The sequence below is a fragment of the Diabrotica virgifera genome, chromosome 4 (genome assembly GCF_917563875.1).
Source record: "Diabrotica virgifera virgifera chromosome 4, PGI_DIABVI_V3a".
Lineage (NCBI taxonomy): Eukaryota > Metazoa > Arthropoda > Insecta > Coleoptera > Chrysomelidae > Diabrotica > Diabrotica virgifera.
The window spans coordinates 79,963,479-79,988,188 of record NC_065446.1 but is presented as its reverse complement, the minus strand read 5'-3'; the positions used below and the strand labels follow the sequence as shown (position 1 = coordinate 79,988,188).

General features: G+C 32.2%; 1 protein-coding gene across 1 annotated transcript in view; it reads right to left on the bottom strand.

The window, feature by feature from the left end:
* Positions 1 to 20,117, bottom strand: part of LOC114325785 (ribosome quality control complex subunit NEMF homolog) — a 55,617-nt gene extending 35,500 nt beyond the window's left edge. Inside the window, exons 1-8 of the mRNA XM_028273913.2 lie at positions 19,911 to 20,117; positions 19,685 to 19,856; positions 16,853 to 17,189; positions 13,359 to 13,522; positions 10,125 to 10,502; positions 9,775 to 10,004; positions 5,770 to 6,012; positions 1,248 to 1,382 (exon numbers count right to left, since the gene is read on the bottom strand). Coding sequence (XP_028129714.1) covers positions 1,248 to 1,382; positions 5,770 to 6,012; positions 9,775 to 10,004; positions 10,125 to 10,502; positions 13,359 to 13,522; positions 16,853 to 17,189; positions 19,685 to 19,856; positions 19,911 to 19,966 — 1,715 coding nt within the window. The 5' untranslated portion in view covers positions 19,967 to 20,117. The remainder of the gene's footprint in view (positions 1 to 1,247; positions 1,383 to 5,769; positions 6,013 to 9,774; positions 10,005 to 10,124; positions 10,503 to 13,358; positions 13,523 to 16,852; positions 17,190 to 19,684; positions 19,857 to 19,910) is intronic.
* Between the last annotated feature and the right edge of the window lie 4,593 nt (positions 20,118 to 24,710).

Genomic DNA, 24,710 nt, shown 5'->3' with positions numbered 1-24,710 from the left:
ACTAACAATTTAATATTTTTTTGCTTCCAGACGTTGTTCTGTATATAGAAGCGACTGTTTAAACCCGAAGAACAGTGTCTTATTGTTTGTTGTCTTGTATAAAAGTGCTACCTAATATATTATTTTAACGCCGTGACTGATAAAAACGAAATGAAAAGTATGCGATAAACGTATCTATAATAGAATTATTCTTTTTAATTTTAACAAAGGTATGTTTATTCGTAAACGTTTTGTTTTATTTTCAATTTCATAGCAAAAACTATACGTGTTTATATGAATATGTGATACTTTAATGCTGGTAGAAGCTAGTAAAAAATTATTTTTATAGACACAATAGCGACAAATTTAAATATACCAATATATTAAACGACGTCGAATGGGCACTCATACCCCCCTCACCCTGTCGTACTCCGTCGTAATAAGCAAACCCCCCTCCCTCTTCTCAACGACGTAGTTTATGGATGACCCCTTTCGACCGAAATTTTTTAATTTACATTTTAATTATTGTTAAGCTATTGGTTAGATTATCGCCGGCCTCCTGATATATAATCTACTAGGTATAAAAAAATCTTTCATATTACCAATTTATTTAATTTTTGATAAATAATTACTTTCCTAAAATTTTAATTGAAAATTGCAGATTTTTTTTTTTGGAAAACTCTGATTTTCCGAGTAAAATTTTTGTTGAAGGAAACAGGAAAAAAATAACTTTGTGCAGAACTAAATTGCGGGGAATTTTTATTTGAGTGTTTTTGGTTTAAAGGAAAAATCTTGGGAGTACAGAGCGCTAATTGAAAAAAAAAAGAAGATTTGGGAGTGCTAGTTTGTTTATAAATAAAATAACACACTTTCTGCGGACTTGCCATACCCCATATTACTAATATATGTAATCTTAAGATTCGATTTTAGCAATAAAATAGCTGGTAAATAACTTTTAACAAAATGACATTTTTTCAATAATTTGCCCAGACTATCAACAAACGTTGCGGTGGTTGCATAGCCAATAAATCCAATAAATAGGAGAACCAACCCAAATTCTGAGCAGTGTCAAAATGATAACGTTAATATCCCCAGTTGGAACTAATATCGAAATGAATAAGAATCGCTATAAATTGCATCTGTCATTGCGGAGTCGAAATTAAATTGCGGCATCGAAATGAATTAGAATCAGGCCCCTTATTGTTCCTTTTTGCTATTTTTCAGTTATGGTGCAACTGCAGTGACACAAAATGTAAACCATTTCTTACCTGTAACATATAGCCATTATTCCCGCTTCATTTAAAGTTTTTGGAGGTATCGGGTTGCCAGTTGGATTCTTTATGATAACGCTACTGGCACCATGAATGTCAGCGTGAACATAAGCGTCTGTTGGCTTCATATATCTGTAATATATAATAGACATTTCTCATAATTACTACAGTCATTCGTAAACAAGATTTCCGTACACTGCTCTGAAAGAGTGCGACGCCGACGTGCTGGGAGAAAACTGGCAACACTGACTTCCACATCAACTCTCCCTCTCTCATGCCCCACCAGTTTCGCCTCGCTGCATTGCTCAGTGTCGGCATAGCAGCCTTCGACGATGGAGGACCCGTAGTGATGTTGATTATAGTTACTTTCGAGTATTCGTTACAAATCGTTACTTTTGTATAAAGTAATCATTTACAGTATTCGTTACTTTGATTACTATGATTACTTTTGTATTTGAGTACCGATAATCATATCGAGAATCGTATTTATCAGTAGGTAGGTATTTTGTATAGGTATTCCGATATAACAACGACCTTCGCCGATGTTTAAGGGATAAAAATGATTTAATTACTGTGATTACTTTTGTATTTGTGTACAGGTAATCATATAGAGAATCGTATTTCTCAGTAGGTAGGTATTTTGTATAGATATTCCGATATAACAACGACCTTCACCGATCTGTTTTTACTCGCTGGGATACGATTGATAGAAAGTGTACTGGTTGTAGATACAATAGTCGTTACTCGCTCTGATACGAGTGGTACGAAGTAAACAAAGTACAATGACCGGTACAAAAAACGGCCAACCCAAAAAATGGATAATATTTGATGTCTTGAATTTCCTAAACCTGTTGTCCGATTTAAATGATTTTTTTAATATGTTATAGCCTTATTCTTGAACAAAATTTCTGTAATAATATTCTTGCTGGACAGGTAAACTATCATTGTATATCGGATGTACCAATCAAACTGTGTTTTATTCTCAAAGTTCACCACACTTTATGGAATATTCTAGCATTTATAAAATACTGAAATCAAAACTGAACTATAGCCTCAGGTTTTAATAAAATTTTATTTTTTGATTCATTCGCTTATGTTGGATAATAAAAAAGTTAGGTACTTTAACAACTAGCAATGTTCTTAATTAATACAGGGTGTTTCTAAATAAGTGCGGCAAACTTTAAGGGGTAATGCTTCGTTTCCGAGATACTGGATGTTGAATTATTTTCTTACAAACTGACGGAAAAAAATTTAATAATTTATTTAAATAACAGCTTTCGAACTCTGAGCTTGTCAAATGATATTTCTCCTAGGTTTGATTTCATCTAACTTCTTCTACACTTGGTCGAACTATAACAGTTTTGTTTTTGGGAGAATTTTGATAACTTATAATATGCACGTTAACATTTCACTTCAATAGTAATAATAGTAATCTTTTGAAAATTTAACTTTATAAAAAAAATTTAGTATCTTAACTTTAAATTCATTTAACCTACACATGGCTTTTTAGTCATTTTCAATTTTTTAGTTAATATTTATGAATATAGAGGTCGCATAAGATTGTCGTTCCTTCTTTACCATTTCAATAAATGACAGTCTTCCTCAGCTGATCTGCTGTTCACGTGGGCTCAAAATGGTCTGACTCAGCCATGTTGCCTTGATAAATTAATAAAAGAATTTAGATGTGATTCTATTCACTGTAAAGGGTTATTACCCTATATCTGTGGCTTTTGCCCAGTATTCATGTTTTTTGTTGTGTTGTTAAGCAATTGCTCTTCTATGAAGGTATTTTAAGAGGACGTAAGTTTTTCACTCATTTTTTTATAGGAAAAAAAAAATCTTATCTTAAATATGTCCTTTTAGGAAGCTCTGATGATGACACGTTATGTGCTGAAAGTACTTAGCTGATATAAAATATATTTTTTTACACACTATCAAAAGTTTTTTGAAAACATACACCTGTTTGCCGTTTTGACCTATTCAGAAGTGTGTACAAGTCTTGCAGTCTTTTCCAATTGATTTATTTATTGCTCTAAAACCGGTTGAGATATGAAAATGAAATTGGGTATGATTTAAGATACAGGTATTGCATATTTTTTGACATGCAATTAAGAATTTTATATTCTCCATTGGCGCGCATACGGGTAATATGACGGGTAATATTACCCGCATGCACGCCAATGGTGAATATAAAATTCTTAATTGTATGTCAAAAAATGCGCAATAACAACCTCTTAAAACCTGCCAAATTTTATTTGCATATCTCAACTGGTTTTTAGAACAATAAATAAATCGTCAGTTTGTAAGGAAAAATTCAACATCCCGTATATCGGAATCGGAAACGAAGCATTTGCGGGCGTATGTTTATAAGCAAACGGTCAATATTTTTTTATGCAGAATTATTCCTTAAAATGTGTCGCACATATTTGGGAACACTCTGTATTAATGAAGAAAATGTATATATATATATATATATATATATATATATATATATATATATATATATATATAAATCGGTTTTAAAACGTCTTGCGACGTTGTCCGATGCCTAATTTCCATGACACTCTATCATCCCATTGGCCCTCTCTAAGATCTCTTGCGCTCATCGCCTTCGTTACTCCCTCTCTCCAAGATTTCTTGGGTCTTCCTCTCTTTCTGCGGTTTGGTGGTACCCATTGCATAATTATTTTAGGGAGTCTTGAGTTATCCATCCTCTGGACGTGTCCGTACCATATCAGCTGTTTTCTTTCTATGTCTGTTGTTAGAGAGCCGTCAACCCCCATTCGCTGTCTTATCTCATCATTACGTATTCTCTCTCTGCGTGACACTCCTACTGATCTTCTAAAAGCGTCCATTTCTACTGCCTCCAGTTTTCTTCTGTTGTTTTCGGTTATCCGCCAAGTTTCTGCTCCGTACGATAGACTGCTTTTAATAAGAGATTCGTAGATATTGTGTTTTCTTCTTTTTCCTATTTCATGATTCCACAGTACGCTGTTTAGACAACCTATTGTTTTTCTGGATTGTGTTATTCTTCTCTTTATTTCTTCATCATCTTTCCCCGTTGTGTCAAAAACGATTCCTAGATATGTGTAATGGTCGCAGGGCATGATGATTTCATTATTTTCTAATGTGATGTTCGATAGTTCGGTACCTATTGGCAGGTATTTTGTTTTTTCTGTATTAATTTCTAGTCCCCACTTTCTATATTCTTCTTGTAATTTCCTTGCCATGTACTCTAAATCATCTTTATCGTTTGCTATAACAACCTGGTCATCAGCAAACTGCAATGTATATAAGCAAATCTCTCCAAGGTCTACGCCCATGCCTCTGCATTTTCGTTTCCACTCTTTCAATGCTTTTGCAACATATATTTTAAATAAGGTCGGTGATACACAGCACCCCTGACGTAGACCTTTATTAACCAGGAAGCTTTGCGATAATCTGTTTCCAGTTTTTATTTGTGATGTTGATGTGATGAAGAAAATGGCTAGTGGTTAAAGTACCTAACTTTTTTATTATACAACATAAGCGAATGAATCAAAAAACAAAATGTTAAGAAAACCTGAGGCTATAGTTGGGTTTTAATTTCAATATTTTATAAATGCTAGAATATTCCCCAGGGTGTGGTGAACTTTGAGAATAAAACACAGTTTGATTGGTACGCCCGGTATACAATGATAATTTACCTGTCTAGCAACAATTTTATTACAGCAATATTGTTAAAAGATAAGGCTATAAAATATTTAAAAAATCACTTAAATCGGACAACAGCTTTAGAAGATTCAATACATCAAAAATTACCCATTTTGTGGGGTGGCCGTTTTTTGTGCCGGTCAGTGTAGATACAATAGTCGTTACTCGCTCTGATACGATTGGTAGGAAGTAACGTAGTAATCAGAGTAATCAAAGTAGATACAATAGTCGTTACTCGCTATGATACGATTGGTACGAAGTAATCAGGGTAATCAAAGTAATCAATTCGTAAGTAACGAGTACTTTGTAACGAATAGGTAGATACTTTTTCAACATCTCTAGGTCCCGGTCGCTGTTACCGCCAATGTGAAATTCATGCTGTGAAGGCAAAATGGATTTTACCTATTGACATTCATCGTCAGTTCACATCTGTTCAACATGTTCGTAAATGGTGTGAAGACCGAACGGAAATTCACGATGAAGATCGGAGAGAAAGGCCTCCTTCTCTACGCATACTCTACATAAACTTCGATTAACTAACAATGAAATCATGTCAATAGGTGAAATCCATTTTGCATTTAAAAATCGTATCACAGCATGAATTTCACATTAGCGGTAACAAAAACCGTAACCTCCACCTTCGCAGGCTACTAGGCTGACATTGAGCAATGCAGCGAATCGAAAGTGGTGGGGTAAGAGACAGGGAGAGTTAATGTGTAAGGCAGTGTTGTCAGATTTCTCCTAGCACATTGCACTCTTTCTCAGTGACATAGAGAACCTTTTTTACTAATGTTTCTCATACGTGAAAAATACTACGAATACTCACCTTTTTACTATAAGTTCATTTTGTTGTTGATCCCTTCCACCGATAACGAGGTAATTTTCAGAACTGATGAACCAGAAGAATTTTTCAAACCAGTAAGTCTTTCGAGCCTTATTAATGTTGATTATTGTTTGAACTTCTTTCAGAGTTTGTTTTGTTTTCTTTTCGGCAGATTTTAAAGCTTTGCTTTGTGACTCTATCGTCTTCTGTTGTTTCTTTGCCGCTGAACGTTTCTGATCATAATACCTAAAATTAACAATACATAATAGTATAATGAAGAGCATATACAAGTAACACACATAGTGCATGTGATGGAGATAAACCTGTAAGACTTTGGTAAAATAGTTGGCTGATTTGGGCTAAGTATTGGAATAACAATAGACTTGTTCCATTGTGATGGAAATTTATGTCATATCATCAGGCCCAGCTGCAGTATTTCTGGTATTAGCTAAGGCAGATATTAGCTTGTGGGTAGTAAAAGGGGAATTAAGGGATCTACTATATTTAGATGATATCTGATTATTTGCTTGTGGATATGTTACGGTTAAACTTCGAAAATGGTTAACCTCAACATAAACCGGTTCATCTTGACTTAACCGAAATGTAATGTTAATGCCGTACGAAATTCAGATTTATTGACATTAACAGGTTAATTTTGAGTTTAACTATTCTCCTTGGTTAATGTTGAATAATGTGTTAGAAAATAATACAACGTTGCCAATTGTATAAAAAAATACTTGATACTTATTCAAACATGACAAACTTCCGTGACACGTTGCATAAAATATTAGCTGCCTTACAGTAGCACTTTTTTTAACCACATTTGGTTTTGCACGAGCATCTTTTGTATCATTGACCACCACATAGAGATGAAGTAGCTGCAATATCACGAAGAGATTTTTCAACAACTGAAACTTTTTCGGTAGCAATAAGGGGAGCCGGACATACACTGAACTGATTTCTTGTAAATAACTGTGGTAATGTGTCCTTTTCTGTCCCGATTTTGTACTACATGTTATCTTCAACTGTCGTAACAATGCCTAATATATTCCTTGCATCAGCTCGTCCTCTATCAACATCGGGGACAGGTAATCTAATAGTATCACCAACTTTACAGCCGGTAATAACTTATTGGAATTTACAAAAATTGAAGAAAATCTTCTGTGTAAAAGGTATATTTATTTAAAACCCCAATAAAGGGCTACATTAAAAGACAGAACGTTTTCGCTCTAAAGAGAGCATCATCAGTGTTCTAAGCAAGCTCTACATGCTAAGCCACCAAAAATACATGGGTTAAAACCCTTAAAACGCCGACCAAAAGTCTTACATTGGCGTGTTATATATTATACCCTGGCGATGGGTGAAATTTAAACAAGATATACCTCAAAGCATCATATGACTATACCACGTGTATGTGGGTGGTTGAGTTGATTTCTCCGTCTTCACAAAGAGAAAGGTAAAAGCCAACAGGAAATTTTTTCTTATGGATTTTATTAGAATTTAGTTTCATTTTTTTTTGCTTGTTGAAGCAAACCATCTTTTGCTTGAAATCTATTTTCGATAATAGATTTCTTTCGGCAACATATTAGGCACCTTAAATCATTTTTATTATTTTCGTTAATTTCAGCACAACAGTTTGTATGAACAAACATATTGCATGAGATACTGACCCAACCGTTCGAACATTCAAACTCACAAACACCACAACAAATTAGACGCTTATTTGGTATAAGATTCTCATTTAACGTTTCGTTAAATTCATTTGAATCTTCAAAAGTTCCTCCGACTTCTGGGTTAACTGGAGTAAGAAGATTTACAGAAGACCAGCAATTGCTTTGTACTTCGTTTGTTTCATCGATTTCTGTCGTAACTGGGGGAATAATATTTACAGATGTCTTGGAATAGTTAGTTTCGTTTGTTACTTCATATTTGTCAGCGACTTTTGTGATAACTGGAGGAATAATGTTTACAGAAGAGCTAAATTTGTCATTTTCATTTGGTTTGTTTGAACTGGTTATAAAAGTTGTACCTGTAAGTAATAAAGAAACGAATAATTAATAACAATAATTATTTACTACCCATAGCTTTACAATTTACCTGTGGTAGTTCTCATATCATTGTTATGAGAGTCCGATGAATTTGTTCCAGCAACGCTGCTAATATTATTGCCACCTTCTGCACTATTTACTTCATCTAATAAATGTTGAAGATCTTCTTCTGTATCTATTTCATTAATATAGTCCTTTGGAAAGATAAAATCCGATAGACCAACTTTTATTTTCGACCCAAACATTGCTTCGTAGGGAGACTGTTTTATTCCTGCATAAAAGGCCCTGTTTTTCATTAATTAAATAAATTTAAGGCCTTCAGACCATTTAGATGTATTATTTGTTTGCATCCACGTTATTAGCATATATTGTCCTTTTCATGAGCATTTTTCAGTGCGTAACAAATGATAGGAAAAAGGGTAAGTCCGTGATAATACACATTTATGACATTTATTCTAACATGACATTTTAGTTAAATCTGACAGTTGTCACATTTTATTTTTAATTTGGAATAAAAACAAATCAAATGTGTTTCTTGCATTTATAAAATGGTATTTTCTTTGATTTGTATAGTCTTATAAATTATACAGATTATATTTGTAATATTATCTAATTAAAAAAAATTATTTTTTTTATTATGGCGCCATCTATCGACAACTAGAATAACTAGAATAAATGTTGTAAATGTCTGTAATCACGGACGTGCCTTTTTTCTGTCACATACAATTTAATGCGTTAGAAAGAAATCGAAAAACTGTGACGCACTGAAAGATGATCATGAGAAAAATAATATCCTGAATGTCACGATTAGCCCTTTCGACGCCCTTGAGACTGACCATGCCGGGGCTTTCCATGAACAATTTTTAAATCAGGCCACATATTTTTCAGTTCATTTATTATTGTGTTAACGAACTCACGGCCATTATCAGATTGGAGTATTGAAGGTGCTCCAAAAATGCAAAAAATTTCTACCAAATGTGTAGCTACTTCATCTGCCTTCTTTGAAGTTAAAGATCTTAATTGCACGAATTTTATAAGGTGGTCCTGATATACAAAGATGAAACGAAATGGTCCATCAGCTTCGGATTGCATGTCGATCAAATCAACTTTTCATTTCACCGACTATTCATTTCAGAAAATATCATAGGTTTTACAACAAGGCCTTTTCTTTTTGAACTGAGTTTTTGCTGACAGGGTATGCAAAATTTAAAAAAAAGTGTTACTACTTCTTGTGTTATATTTTTGTATTTATCATTTAAAAAATTTATCATTCTTGTTCTTCCTCCATGGCCAATACTTAAATGTGCTTCATAAAGAATATCAAATAATTGATAATATAATACGTAATATAAAAATGTCTCCTTACCTTCTTGCAAAGAAACAATAAGTTTGAAATCATTTCCCACATTCACTACATCGTATTTGGCCAAACGTCGATATGACAACACTGTTTTCTTAGCTTGTCGTTTTGCTTCTTTCACTTGATTACAAATTAAATAATATTTTTCACGAGATAAATAAGCACTGTTGTCATCCCTTTTTGGGGAAATAATTTTATCAAGATTCTCGTAAAACCGGTCTTTAAATTCATTGGACATATTGAATACTTACATTTTCACTTTGAAATAACTATACTTTTGCACGAATGCCACTTGATTACGCAACATTAACAAGACACATGTGTTAATGTCGAGATTAGCCGGTTAATGTCCGATTGAAGGCTGAAGATCGTTTATCATCGGACATTAACCAACTAGACTGGTGAATCTCGATATTAACTGGGTAATATTGAGATTAACATTAACCTGATTTCGGACGTTAACAGTAACATATATATTTCATAAGCAATATAATATTTGGAAAATCCGACTATTTTCTATGATAAGTCTAATGCACAATTTAAGTGAATACCCTTGTATGATTCTAATATTTAAGAATAAGAGTAAAAAGGACAACTTACTTTCTTGCATTAGCAAACGCGGACAATGCTAAATCCACATCAACAACCATTGTGGGTAAGGCATCATTCTCAACATCAGAATCATTGTCATCGAATGGATCAGCATAAGGATCACACAATTGTAAAGTGATGTGGTTTATTTCAAGTTTCAGTTGTTTGATGTGCTTTGCTACGGGATCTCCTTTGGATGCAGCTTCTTTTACCATATCAGTGATATCTTCCCATGATAACTAATTACAAATAATGACCAAAATTAAGAATAGTTATGGCACCAGGACAGAAGATTGATAAATATGTGATACACAAAAATTTGGAAGTAAAAGGTACAAAATACATGAAATAAAACATACCTGATTTGCTAAGAGAGTCTGTATAGCTACAATGGATTTATCTACCAATTCTTGATTTCTCGTAATCAATTCAGCTTTTTGTTTATCGACAGCTTGAGTTTGTTCCAAAGCCACCAACCTTTGATCGTGATCTTTCCTTACATTTTCCAATTTTTTCATTGCCTCCCTTTCCTGCTGAACAGCTTTAAGCTCTATTTTTTGACTTTCCAGCGAAGAGAAGAATTCATCTATCGCTTCGTTAAAAGTTGGGAATTCTTTAAAAGGCATTTCTTTGTGCTGTTCAAAGAGCATCGGATGAAATTCTTGGTTTTCATAAAATTCGCCATTTGGAGTTGTGTCTGATTTAGCTCGCTCAATTTTTTTCTGAAGAATATAACCCTACAATATAACAAAATTTAAAAATTATAGTAATGAAGTCAAATAAATGTCATACTCCAACAAAAAGGGAAAAATATCGTGACACGTCAAAATGGCCCGGTCAAAACAGCCCCGTCTAAAAAGATTGGTTACAAAATAGCCCCGACAAAATAGATCGCACACAAGACAGCCCCGGCTAAAACAGCCCGACAACACCCCCAATAAGTTTTACCTTTTAACGGAGTACCATTTATTTTAAATCACTATTCTAATTGGGAAATAAACCACAATTTAACTTAAAAAATTATTCTATTAACGTTTCGACTTCGACTTCGGACGTCGTTGCCAAAATATCAAATATTAATAAATTGAACAAAAATATTCTTGCTTAGTAAAAAAATTCTTCTAATAATTTAATTTAATTTGACTCATTCATATCGACAATTCAGACATAGAATATGATGCAAATGAAAGGAATAAATTCGTTATTTCGTAAACCGGCGACGTTAAAGAAAAATCCTGAAATAGGTCGATTTTTATTTTTAAAATTACGATATTTTGGTAAAGTATTTTTCATGAGCATTTTTCAGTGCGTAACAAATGATAGTTACATAAACACATTTATGACATTTATTCTAACATGACATTTTAGTTAAATCTGACAGTTGTCACATTTTATTTTCAATTTGGAATAAAAACAAATCAAATGTGTTTTTTGCATTTATAAAATGGTATTTTCCTTGATTTTACAGATTATATTTGTAATATTATCTAATTAAAAAAAAATTATTTTTTTTATTATGGCGCCATCTATCGACAACTAGAATAACAAGAATAAATGTTGTAAATGTCTGTAATCACGGACGTGCCTTTTTTCTGTCACATATAATTTAATGCGTTAGAAAGAAATCGAAAAACTGTGACGCACTGAAAGATGATCATGAGAAAAAGAACATATATGTCATACTAGTGACATCATCCATCTGGGCGTGATGAGGTAATTGATGATTTTTTTAATGAGAATAGGGGTCGTGTGCTAGCCTATTTGAAAGTTTATTTAATTCTCTATTCAGTAATATAAATATTTACATACTTATTTATACAAGGTGTCCAAAAACTTTTTTTTTAATTTAAATTATTTGACAAAAAAAAGAATGTGTGTGTACTTTGTACGCACGTAAGAAGTTATACTTCTATTATATGATTTTAACGAAATCAATATACTTTAAACAGTTTATTTATATTTTATTTAAATATTAAACTAATTTTAATACTCACTACTTTCCAAAAATTTTTATTAAAAAAATACCAAAAATTAAAAAAATAAAAGAATAAAACACATGTAAACACATTGAAAAATTAAACAAAGAAATTATTTCTGAACAATAATTGTTGACAAAAATTTTAACTAAATACGTATTTTCTGAAAAAAAAAATATAATAAATATACTTACAATCATAAAATGTATAAAAAATTAAAAAAATAAAAATTTGCATTGAGAATTGAACCTGCGTCTAAAGGTTGTTAGATTTTGAACTCACCGCACGCAGACTTAGCTAGCGAGACATTTGAATTATGTGGGAAGATATAGCAACTAAAGATTTTAAACTTTTTTGACAGTTGCTTATTCTCATAGTTTAATTAAATAAGTTTGATTCTTGCGGAATTAAAATATTTAAATACAACAAAATATAGGCTAAAAAAGCAATTTATTAGATATGAAGATTGGTAGAAATTGTATTGGTAATCAAATTATGTAAATCAAAGCATTACCTACTAATTAGCTAGGTACCTACATTTTACAAATAGGTATGTAGGTCCTAATCTTTTATTACAATACTGAAACATTTAAAATTACGTACCTGTTGCTTTTAAAAACTATTTAAAAAGTCACTACAATTATAAACTTGCTTTTTGTGTTTGTCCTCACAACAATAAAAACTAATATACTACATACAATTTGTTTACCCGCAACCATTGACGTATTAATAAAATAACCGACATATTGAACAAGTGTTGACAGGTCATTGTAATTACCCAATCAGAGGACGTATAACGTTTAAGCTGCGCCGGGTACCAAGATATTGATGATTTCGCGCACATATAAATTTACTCCCAACACGTCTAAAGAAGTATAACTTCAAAAAAAAAAAGAAGAATGTATGTAATTTATTTAATTCAAAATACATTTTACTGCTGTCAGAAATTAGACAAGAATGTTTATATCACAAATAAACATTGATTTTCGCTTAAATTAAATGTTCAAACTTACAAGAGGCAGATGGCTGGCGGGAGCTGGCTTGAACATTGAATTTAATCTAAAAGCAGAACACATTTAATCGAAACAGAAAACAACACAATCAAATTCTCATCAACACAAGATAACTGGCAACAATACACATCCGGCAGTGGATGCACCACCCAGTTTTACTATTTTAGAAATGGGTGGTATATTTTAGAAGTAATGGATTTTGAAAAGAGCTATGAGGCGTTACTTACAAGGTCATAGCTCTTATCAAAATCCATCACCTCTATGTATATTCTTTACTTTGTTTTTTCTTTTTGTTTTCTTTTCATATAGTGGTTTTCTCTTCCCAAAGTATAACAAATTTTTGAATGATAAAATTAACTTGAAACACAAAAATTTGCTTGTAATAGGAAATAAAAAACATTGTCCCGAAAAATTAAAAAGAAAATTGCTGGAATGAAAAGAATTATGTTTTATTAATCATCATACCCAAACGTGAACCAATATAACTAAGATAATTTTAATTGATTGTATGGTATAACATGAATACATGAATATGGTATATAATTTATGATTGACCCTACCATATCTCTAAGTTTATACAGTTAAAATATTACAAATACCTTACCTTTGTCTGACCAGCTTTGGAATTTTGAAAAATATTTTCGGCGTCTAAAATCGCTTGAAAAACTTTATCAAGATTATCAACAGGATCGAAATTCTTTCCAATTTTGGTAGAATTTGGAAAATTGTGCTGAACTAGGACATGTTCCAACAAAGCAGGACCATATTCTAAAAATTTAAATAAAACATTAAACATAAAACGAAAGTATGCACAGTAGATATAGTTAAATGTAAAAAATTATCCAAAGGAATTAGAAATACCAAGATGTATTTTTTTCCTATCAGACTGGCATCCGTGAGACTTGATTATAACATGCAGGGAGACACCTAATAAATAGGTTTAGAAATAAATGGGTTTTTTTTAACACGTTACTTGCGGGAACAGTTTTAAAATTACTTCCTATTTGACAGAACGTGGTCTTAAAGACCTTTCATAAATCTTCTTATTTGGCAGATAAGATTTTTTTAAAACTTCCCCTGCTGAGGCTTGTTTATTTTTGAACCATTTTTAGTGTTATTGGTACCGTTTACAATCCTTATAGAGTGCTCTAGTCGAATTATTGTAAAGAAATAAAACATGTATGAGGTTGATGTGACCTCTTACTCCCATAAAGAACGATTTTTACCCATTTGACAACTATGAGGTCAAATAAGCCTCATGTTTTCACGGCGTCGCCATCTAATTGTCTTAACGGCATCTATTTACAAATGTTTTAAGAAAACTACACCTTGGCAACAATAAATGTTTAAACTATCAAATATCCCGGAATAATAAACTATAACAAAGTTATTTTAAGATATCTTTCAGTTGTTTTTTAAATAAACTAATTTTGGAGTCAAAACATTAAGGGCCGGTTGTTCGCACTCTAATCAAAAATGGAATCAACTGATCATTATCAAATGTTTAATTACTATTATTTTTCTCATGAGCATCTTTCAGTGCGTCACAGTTTTTCGATTTCTTTCTAACGCATTAAATTGTATGTGACAGAAAAAAAGGCACATCTGTGATTAGAGATATTTATAACATTTATTCTAGTTGTCAATAGATGGCGCTATATTCGAAAAAAAAATTATTTACGAATTATACAGGGTGTAACAAAAATACAGGTCATAAATTTAATCACATATTGTGGCACCAAAAATAGTTCGTTTTAACCTAACTTACCTTAGTGCAAATGTACACATAAAAAAAGTTACAGCCCTTTGAAGTTACAAAATAAAAATCGATTTTTTCCAATATATCGAAATCTGTTAGAGATATTTTATTGAAAATGGACATGTGGCATTCTTATGGCAGGAGCATCTTACAGAAAAATTATAGTGAAATTTGTTCACCCCATAAAAATTTTATGGGGGTTTTGTTCCTTTAAACCCCCCCAAACTTTTGTATACGTTCCAATTAAATTATTATTGTGGTACCATTAGTTAATTTCAATATTTTTAAAACTTTTTGGCTCTTAGTATTTTTTGCAGTTTTTATCAAGTTGCAGCTTCTTTTTTAATATGTTTACATAAAAATTTTATGGGGGTTTTGTTCCTTTAAACCCCCCAAATATTTGTGTACGTTCCAATTAAACTATTACTGCGATACCATTAGTTAAACACAGTGTTTTAAAAACTTTTTTGTCTCTTTGTATTTTTTTGATAAGACACCTTTTATCGAGATGTGGCTTCTTTTTTAATATGGTTCAAAATATACCTAAAAATGTAAATCACAAATAAATTTTCATATTATTACCAAGTCTCCATAATCGTACTTAACCATATACAAATATGTGGTGGATTTGACAAATATTCAAAATATCTTGATAAAATTCGACTTTTCGAAAAAGTACTAAGAGGCAAAAAAGATTTTAAAACAGTGTGTTTAACTAATGGCACTACAATAATAATTAAATTGAAACGTAAACAAAAGTTTGGGGGGTTTAAAGGAACAAAACCCCCATAAAATTTTTATGGGGTGTCTAAATTTCACTGTAATTCGATTTTTCAGATACTACTGCCATAAGAATGCCACATGTCCATTTTCAATCAAATATCTCTAAGAGATTTCGATATATTGGAAAAAATCGATTTTTATTTTGTAACTTCAAAGGGCTGTAACTTTTTTTATGTGCACATTTGTACTATGGTAAGTTAAGTTCAATCGAACTATTTTTGGTCCCAGAATATGTGATTAAATTTATGACCTGTATTTTTGTTACACCCTGTATAATATATCTACGAATATAATCTGTACAATTTATAAGACATTACAAATCAAAGAAAATACCATTTTATAATTGCAATAAACACAATCGATTTGTTTTTATGCCAAATTGCAAATAAAATGTGACAACTGTCAGATTTAACTAAAATGTCATGTTAGAATAAATGTTATAAATGTGTATTATCACGGACTTGCCTTTTTTCTTACATTTGTGACGCACTGAAAAATGCTCATGAAAAGGACTTTATCAACTTTGATTGTGTTGCTGAAATGTCACTAATTGATTAGTTATTATTTGATTATATTATATTACTTATTGATTGATTATTTGTTGCATAAACGTCAATTTGATTGACGTTTATGAAACGCATCACAATGAATGATTAGTGTTTTACATGTATTTGATATCTCGATTTGATTCCCATCAAAAAAATTTATTACGGCCAACTGATTGGCGTACGAACAACAGATTTTGTTATTTTATATTAAGGGGACTTGATTATAATCAACTTCTTGATTAGCATTCAAACAACCGGCCCTATGAGGTTAATAATTAAAAATTCTTTCACACTAAAAAGCCTACTAATCAACTTAAATCTCACAAAAATCTCGCCAAAAGCTAAAAAATTGATAAAAATCACATTATAAACATATGTATTACAACAGCGGCCACTATCATAGTGACGTCAACAGAATACTGCCTACTTCTTAATATGTTTAATGTACACGAAAAAAAAATGAACAATGAATGTATAATTCATGAATTTTTTTACAAATATTTGTATTTTTGAGTTTTATTTCAATAATAAAATAAAAATCTATAAAATTTTCATGGAACTTAATTATGAACTATTTACCATCTAGAAATTGTGAAAAAGGAATATTGTTGGAAAGTTTTACATTGAATTCCCATAAAAAATATTCAGTTTTCATTTATTATAACAAAACAATTTTCAAAAATACATTATATCCTCTTCAGGGTCATATATGCTCCGAATCTCCAGAGGAGAAAGTTTCTGACGAGGTCTATTAAATAGACCGCCATATTTGAAGTCCTATAAAAATTGATTCCGCCTTATACGAAGAACTTTGATGGGGCCAAATAGACCTCGCCCTTCAGGTAATGTGTTAAGAAAAGAAGTTTGATTGAAGCAATTTCAATCACTTCTTAATTTTATGATTATTTCATGTAAAAATTACATTGTGATACATAGTGTCACCCAAATATAATATAGTATTATCCTACGTATACCTCATTTTGTAGATATCTATCATGAAGAACTTACCCAAATTGGAAACAAGAACTTTCTTTAGTTGGTCTCCAGCTTTCGCCTTGGTTAAAACTTCTAAAAGTTGCTCTTTAGAAATTACGCCACCTTCTCTAGCCCTGCCTTGTGGATATTTTTCTTTTACAGCAAATTTTAATTTATCCCCTTCAACATGAGGTCTAAGGACATACAAAATTGTGTGTTCATAATCTGTCAGTAAAATATTACCCCTATCGTATAATTCCAAAATGACGTGGTAGGCAGCTTCTCCAGTTCCAAATTGCAAGTCTACAATCCTATCTGTTCCCAGTTGCATCAGAGACTCCAAGCGTTTATTTTTTAAATGTTTTCTCATCTAAAAGTACACAAACAAAATAAACTACCAATGTAATTCATCAAATATGGCCTAAAAATAAATTGTAAGACGCCAAAAATTATGATCAGTCTCTGACTGCCAAAATTATGATCATCTATCTATATAACTTTAAGCCTTCGAAATTCTAATGCAAAAATTGCCAAAATAACATTAGGTAATTAGGTACCAAACTCATCACAACCTGAACCATCGGATATTCAGTTTTGTTCATTTTGCCCTCACTGCAAAAATAGGAAAGTAACAAAAATTGTAATTCTTGTCATCAACCAATAATTTGTCCAGGGCATTCTTGTATACTTGTGTAAAGTGCGGTGCCGTAAATTATGAAGATACAGAGATTGATTAATATTGGTTTAATGCCGATCATTTTTTTCTATATCTTATCATATTATTATGTATATTACAGTTGAGTCCGCGAGTCTTTACCCGTGCGTCATCACTTAAAGCATACGAAATAAGTCGGAAATCTATTTCACGCCACAACAACTGACAGAAAGTGGCTACTGTTCCGATTACGGGTTTTATTATAAAATTTTGACGTTATCAAATATATAGAATGTCAAATGTAAGTTTTGCTTCAAAATTTTTGCGCAGAATTACAGCTACATTTGAAGTAGCTTAATAAATTCTTTTATTATTATTGATTAATAAATAAATAAACAATTTATAAAAAAATCCAATAACATATTTTATTTTTGTTATTTTATTCACTTTGACGGAAATCTAAACACAGTCATTTCTTTACTGTGTGAATGACGTTAGCTTTGTATGTTTTAAATATTAATTGCCTAAATATAATTATTTACCTTAAAATTTCAAAGCCCAATATAAAATTAGTTGTGAAAACAACTGTTTGTGTAATATAAAGAAACTTCAAAACGCAAAAATTCAACAAAAACCGCAAAAAGTTCAACTGACTGACAGCCACAAAATTAAACAAATCAGAAACGTCAAACAAATTGTTCTTAAAATATGAAAACTTACCGAATCGTCTTTTTTTGTACCTATCTCTTTTCAATGCACTGAGTCTAGATGGTTCATAAAAATAACATGTGTTGTTACTTAATAACAAACGGCAGCTAGTTTGTCATGAGTTTCATGATTTGAATTATATTACAATACCAAAAAAGTTACATGCAATATTATAGTCAAAAATATAGGCCTCTACTGTAAGTAAAATTAACTCGAAAATATCGACCTCATGACAAAAACTGTTAAAAAGAAATTGTAATAATTGTAAATACGATTTATTTGGAACAATTTCAGTTCCTACCATTTTTGTCGAAAAGTTAAAAATGGCGGAGCTATTGAGCAAAACAGGTTCTCCTTTAAAATCAAGATGGCGGCTAACGTAACGGAGGAATTCATTCGTGATTTCGTGATTTGACTCCGCTAAAGATCAGAAAAATAAAATTTTGGGCAGCTCGGCATTCAAGGTCAAATGCTATCCCGACTGGACTAATATATACTTTTGAGTCTGATATTACTGCATGTAACTTTTTTGGTATTGTAATATAACTCAAATCCTTCTAACCACTTAAAGTCCTATCTTTTGGCTATATGTGGGCAAATTTTCAGCCAAATCGATGATGATGTACTTTGGGAATGGAGGAAAATGTAAAATACGGTATTCTAACGTTTTTCCACTTTAAAATTTGATCAAAAACTTGTTTTGATTCAAAGTAACTTGTTATAATGCCATATAATGACATTTTTGAGTCCTTTCTATTAAATTATTATGTTTTTTATTGATACTTTATGACAGAAAATGCAAATTTGTTTAAATAAACACCAAATCACTGTAAAATCGCATAAAATAACATTTTGAGAAAAAAAGAAGAAGATTTTTTGACCTTAAATATCTTATTTTTACGTCCCGCAGAAGCTATATACCAATTTTCAGACAAATCGGAGATCCAAAATTTTTTGCCTGAGTGATTTGACATGGAATGTACCGATATATTATTTAACAAAAAAAAGTTTAAAATCTGTTTTAAAAATTTTATTTTATAAATAATGACAAAAGTTGCATATGTGAGAGAAAATCTCATGCGCGGCCACTCACGTACAAACCTACCTAGCAACCAATGCCGGGTTATGGGTCTCATTATAATATACACCACACAACTAACATAACTATTCTCCAGAGGCTAAGATAAGACAAAGAAATTATTAAAACCGTAGAGAACAGAAAATAGGCTTACTTCGGCCACATTATGTGTAATAGACATACCTACATACCACTGACCTCTACAGTTGATTCTACAAGGTAAGATTGAGGGCAAGAGAGGCCCTAGACATAGACATATATCGTGGTTAGCAAATCTTAGGAAGTGGAATGGTCTAATGTCAACTGATCTATTTCGAACTGCTGTGAATAGAATAGGCACATTTACAAGAAGTAGTTCTTTAAAAGCACATGCTTTACTTATAATGTACTATCGTCGTACTATTGCAATGATCATTTTACTTACTTTCATGCTGAAACCAGAAGGAGCAATATTTTTAGGCCATTCGAAATTAGTTAGATGGAAGCGATTACCAGATTCAAGTAGTAACACTTGTTTTTCTTCAGTCCTTTGTAGTCTTATTAAGTAAGTCTTGTTATCAATATCATATATATTATTAACTCTCATACCAATAAGCCTAAAAAACAATGAAAAAATAGATATGGTACATTATAATTTTATGTATTCTTACTTTTGCAATTCTTCTGTAACACATACGATATCGTATGTGTTAAATCGAGTCTTCATGGTTGGTTAAGGTGGAAGATGGAAAGAAACAAAAATTTAAATAGTTTTTAATGTGAATCCAAAACCATTCCCAACAAGTTATTTATTTTATATTTTGACTGACTTTTTGCTGCTGGCAAACATAACATAACCTTCATTTGACATTTGACTTGTCAACTTGACAATCATTTGACAACACGCTACACGCTACCAACCTACAAACCACACATCACACTGACATGGAACCACGTTGTGCTCTGTACATGAAACTGTCACTCACTCAACACTCAAAATTCAATAGGAACGGCTTAGGCCCGAACGCACACACACAGCAGTCCTCGGGACCTCTAAAAAGGGCTCAGCCTTCATCAGCTATGTTGCAAAATTTTACCCCGTTAAAGTATATAGGTAAGTAAAATTGTATATTGGTCGTTAAAGGCCAATATACAATTTATTTTTCGTCATGAATTACAATACACATTGGGCACTTTTTGGTTTACTAAATGATTTTTGGCGTTATTTTTGCATTGACACACGTTGTCATGTTTTTATTGGGACCGTGCAAGTTCGGCAAAGCGACCCCTATTTCTACGCTCTATACTAAAATTCGTCCTGGTTACTGGATAATTGTCAAGGTCATAGTCCAAAAAAATAATAAGAAGAAAAAATATATATTCAGGTTATGTTATGAAAACGTCAACAATTGTATGTAGTAAATAAAATTAGTTATTAAAATGCAGTACTGCAAGCAAAATAAAATTAATTAAATTTACCTTTATATAATAATTGCATATCATATCAATATTGTGGAGCAATATATAATTTTTCTGCTTCATTGACAGAAGGTATGAAATATCAGAGATATGTAAAGAAAATAGATCAGGCTAGTCAGTCATATGCATATGCCACTCAATGCATCGGGGTGTAACGCCCATAGATATAACAGAATAGATTAGGCCAGTTCGAAAAATAGCGTAACGCGGAACAGTTCGGGTCGGTGGTCTATCTATCTCTCTCTACCGGCGCTTAGCTTTCTCTCTCTAGCATATGATGGCCGCCGCCTGTGTGTCACTGTCGTTCCGTTATTCCCACCTCTTGGTAGATACGCTCACACTCGCACGACAGACAAAGATAGCTAGCCCATCGTACTTAATATCGGCGTTACACCCCGATGCATTGAGTGGCATATGACTAGCCTGATCTATTTTCTTTACATATCTCTGGTAACGCCGATATCAAATACGGTGGTCTAGCTATCTTTGTCTGTCGTGCGAGTGTGAGCGTATCTACCAAGAAGTGGGAATAACGGAACGACAGTGACACACAGGCGGCGGCCATCATATGCTAGAGAGAGAAAGCTAAGCGCCGGTAGAGAGAGATAGATAGACCACCGACCCGAACTGTTCCGCGTTACGCTATTTTTCGAACTGGCCTAATCTATTCTGTTATATCTATGTGAAATATACGTCAATTTGACAATTTCAATTGACAATATGAATTATTTAAGATAGTTGCAATATTTCTCCGCGACTCGCGCAGGGTCGTTTCTCGTTTCCCCTTCCAAGTACTTGCACACCGCGAATAACAATAATGACCCATATGTTATATAACTACATAACAAAATAAATAGAAGGATAGAATGGCAAAACCGTAATCTTAAGGCCGCGTCTCACCATCAAATAATTTGATCAAACAGTATGAGCAAACTCCGGAAGTACGTCAAAGTGACGTCACAATTGCAGTTTTTTGAAATTCTAAAAATCTGTGCTCTCACTATCAGTCTAGTTTGATCAAATTTTTTGTATTGAGTTGTCTAACTTGTTTGTACTTTATTTAAAATTAAAATTTTTCATTATTATCCACAATGAACACTCAGGATGTGACGTCACTAACTGTCACTTTCAGTTTGCTCAAACCAGTTTGATCAAATTATTTGATGGTGGGACGCGGCCTTTACCAAGACAAAAGAAGAATAAAAATGGTTTAAAGTTATTGTACCCTCGGAGATCGGTGGAAAAAATTTAAACCCAAAATAACAAACTTCAGTTTGGCAACACTCTGTGAATGTTAATAGTAACATATCCCTTTTAAGATAAACAAAACTGTAATTTAGTCCAGAAAAATTAATATATTTTTGCGCCAACAAAAATGAGAATTTTCAACCAAATAATGTTTCACATATTATGATGTGCAAAATAATTTTGAATTGGTTTCTGCTAATGAGCTTGCCTTTTTGTAATTAAAGTAGAAAAAACTTTATAAAAAAAAAAATATTATCGTCCAGTTCTCGTCTTATTATTTTCACTGCAGTAATATCCGTCGACTAATTTACAATGATTAATGCGATGTTAAAACATTTTATCGTTAGCGGCTTCTGGAGTGTCTGAGACGTATCTAATTTCATTGATAAAATGCACAGTCCCACCGATTTCCACTTGAACATTACCTATGAAAACAAAATAAAAAATATAATAAAACTAACAAGATCCTACTGTGAATAAGTTGGAAAAAAAGTAATGTACAGGAAGAGATTTATCAAAGTCAAGACGCAGAAAAACCGCACTACTAAAGAGATATCTTTACATGTTTGTATGGTGCTTCTCGAGAGGCTTTTTTCAGTGCGACACAAGTGACAGAAAAAAAGGTACGTCTGTGATAGATAAACATGTATAACATTTTTTCCTGCTGTTGATAGATGGCGCTATAGTCGGAAAAGAAATGATTTTAGGTATTTACCTATTATTTACATATCTATACCACTATAATTTAAAGTTCTTCTCAGTCTTTCAGTGTCATTAATGACGTAATATATGATTTTAAGAATGAAGAGAATCATTATTCTCCAAATCAATTATACTCCAAAAAATTTTCCAAAAAAATGAATTTTTTTTTGAATAACTCTATTAATTTTTTAATATCAGGCACATCCAACTATTTGAAAGGTAATTTCAAGAGTTATAAAACTGTATTACATTTTTCAAATACTTTATTTTTTAGGATAATAGTAAAGGGCTCCTGTTACATTGTTCTCGTAGTAAAATTTAGGCTTAAACGTTTCTATCTTCGTTATTTTGATTTACACAGAAATCAAAAGACAAGTAAAATTTTTGCTAATAAAAAAACTAAAATTCCGTTACCTATCATTTTTTACGTGTGTCGAGTATTGTTGGAGTTATTATCAAAAGCAAATAATTTACGAAAATTTCAAAAATTTTGATTTTTTTAAATCATATTTAAAATAATAACTCCAACAATACTTAACTTTTTCTACTGACTACAAAACCACTGACCAATTTTCGTGAAAATCGATGAAGGTTCGCCGAATTTGAAGGTAATCGTTGATTTTTACCGTCAGTGACTGCACTATACAAAATAAATTTCAATTTACTGATCTAAATGTGCGTAATTTGGGAGCTCATAAATTATTAAAAATATGTAGTCGCCAAATAATTAATTTAATGCATTTTAAGTACAATTTTCTCTTAAGCCGGGAAGATGGGGTAGTCTGCTTGCGAAGGGGTTGTAGCTAAATAATCGAAATGCACGTGATTTAATAGTTTATTCTCAGAATATATAAGCTATAGGAATTATATCCGCAATAGGATATATTTTAAGTTTTCTCAGCATTTTTCTCTTAAGTTAAATCAATTAAAGGGTTGTTTGGGGTGAAGGGGATGAGCTCAAAAATCGAAACTATATCATTTCAAGAGCTCATAAATAGCTCGTAATTCTGCCGCAAAAATTGATTAAATATTCCTATTTTTAAGTAGTGGGGGGCTGACTCAGCCCCCCCCATTAAATATTAAATTCCTGCTCAGTGGAACGAGCTCAAAATTTTTAATTTGCGGAATATGAGAGCTCATAAATAGCTCATAAATAAGGGCTATTTGTTTTTTAATTTTTGCAAGTGGGGGGCAGCTCAACACGGGTTAGATCCGCTTATTACGAGGTAATTAGTCCAGCATTTCAGTTCTAGTTATAGAGGGAGGCTACTGTATTTCAATTGATCAGTTCGATTATTTTCAAGTCTTAGTATTTTTCATTGGCTTCTTAATTTAGAAATTTCACTATTTGAAACTATCAGATAATGACAACACAGCAACAACAATATTTGTCTGCAACATAATCGACCTTCACCTGTCTTGAGGATTCCCAGATGATGGAATGAAAGGCGTGGGTTTATCGGATGACCGCTGCGATCACCCGATATGAATCCTTTAGACTACTTTCGATCGAGTCACTTAAAAACACCGTTTATAAAACAAAATCTGTCAATATTCAGGGAAAAAAACGATATGATTAGCGTAGAAATAAGAATTGAGCAGGCAGGTATGTTGCAAAATACATTGCAAATATTTTGAGCATCTGGTGTAACTTCCCTTACTTTATATATATTTTCTAAAATTCTCTATTCCTCTGCAACTAAATGTGAACCATATTTTAACAGGACAAAAATATCTAAAAATATCTTCGCAGATTTTCTACGCTATGATTTGAATAAATCTGTTACTGGACCAGTTCCGATAAACTATTTTTACTAATGCACTGAGAATAGACACTGTTTTGGGCTTTCTGTTAAGATCATCATCATATCATTATCATCAATTTTAGCCCTGGCTTCTCCATTGTTGAACGCACGTCTCCTCCAGATATTTCCATCTTCTTCTGTTTTGCGCATCTGCTATCCAATTGGTCACCATTCTTTTGAGGTCGTCGGTCCTTCACGCGTTGGGAGCCTTCCCCGGCTTAGCTTGTCTGCCCGTGG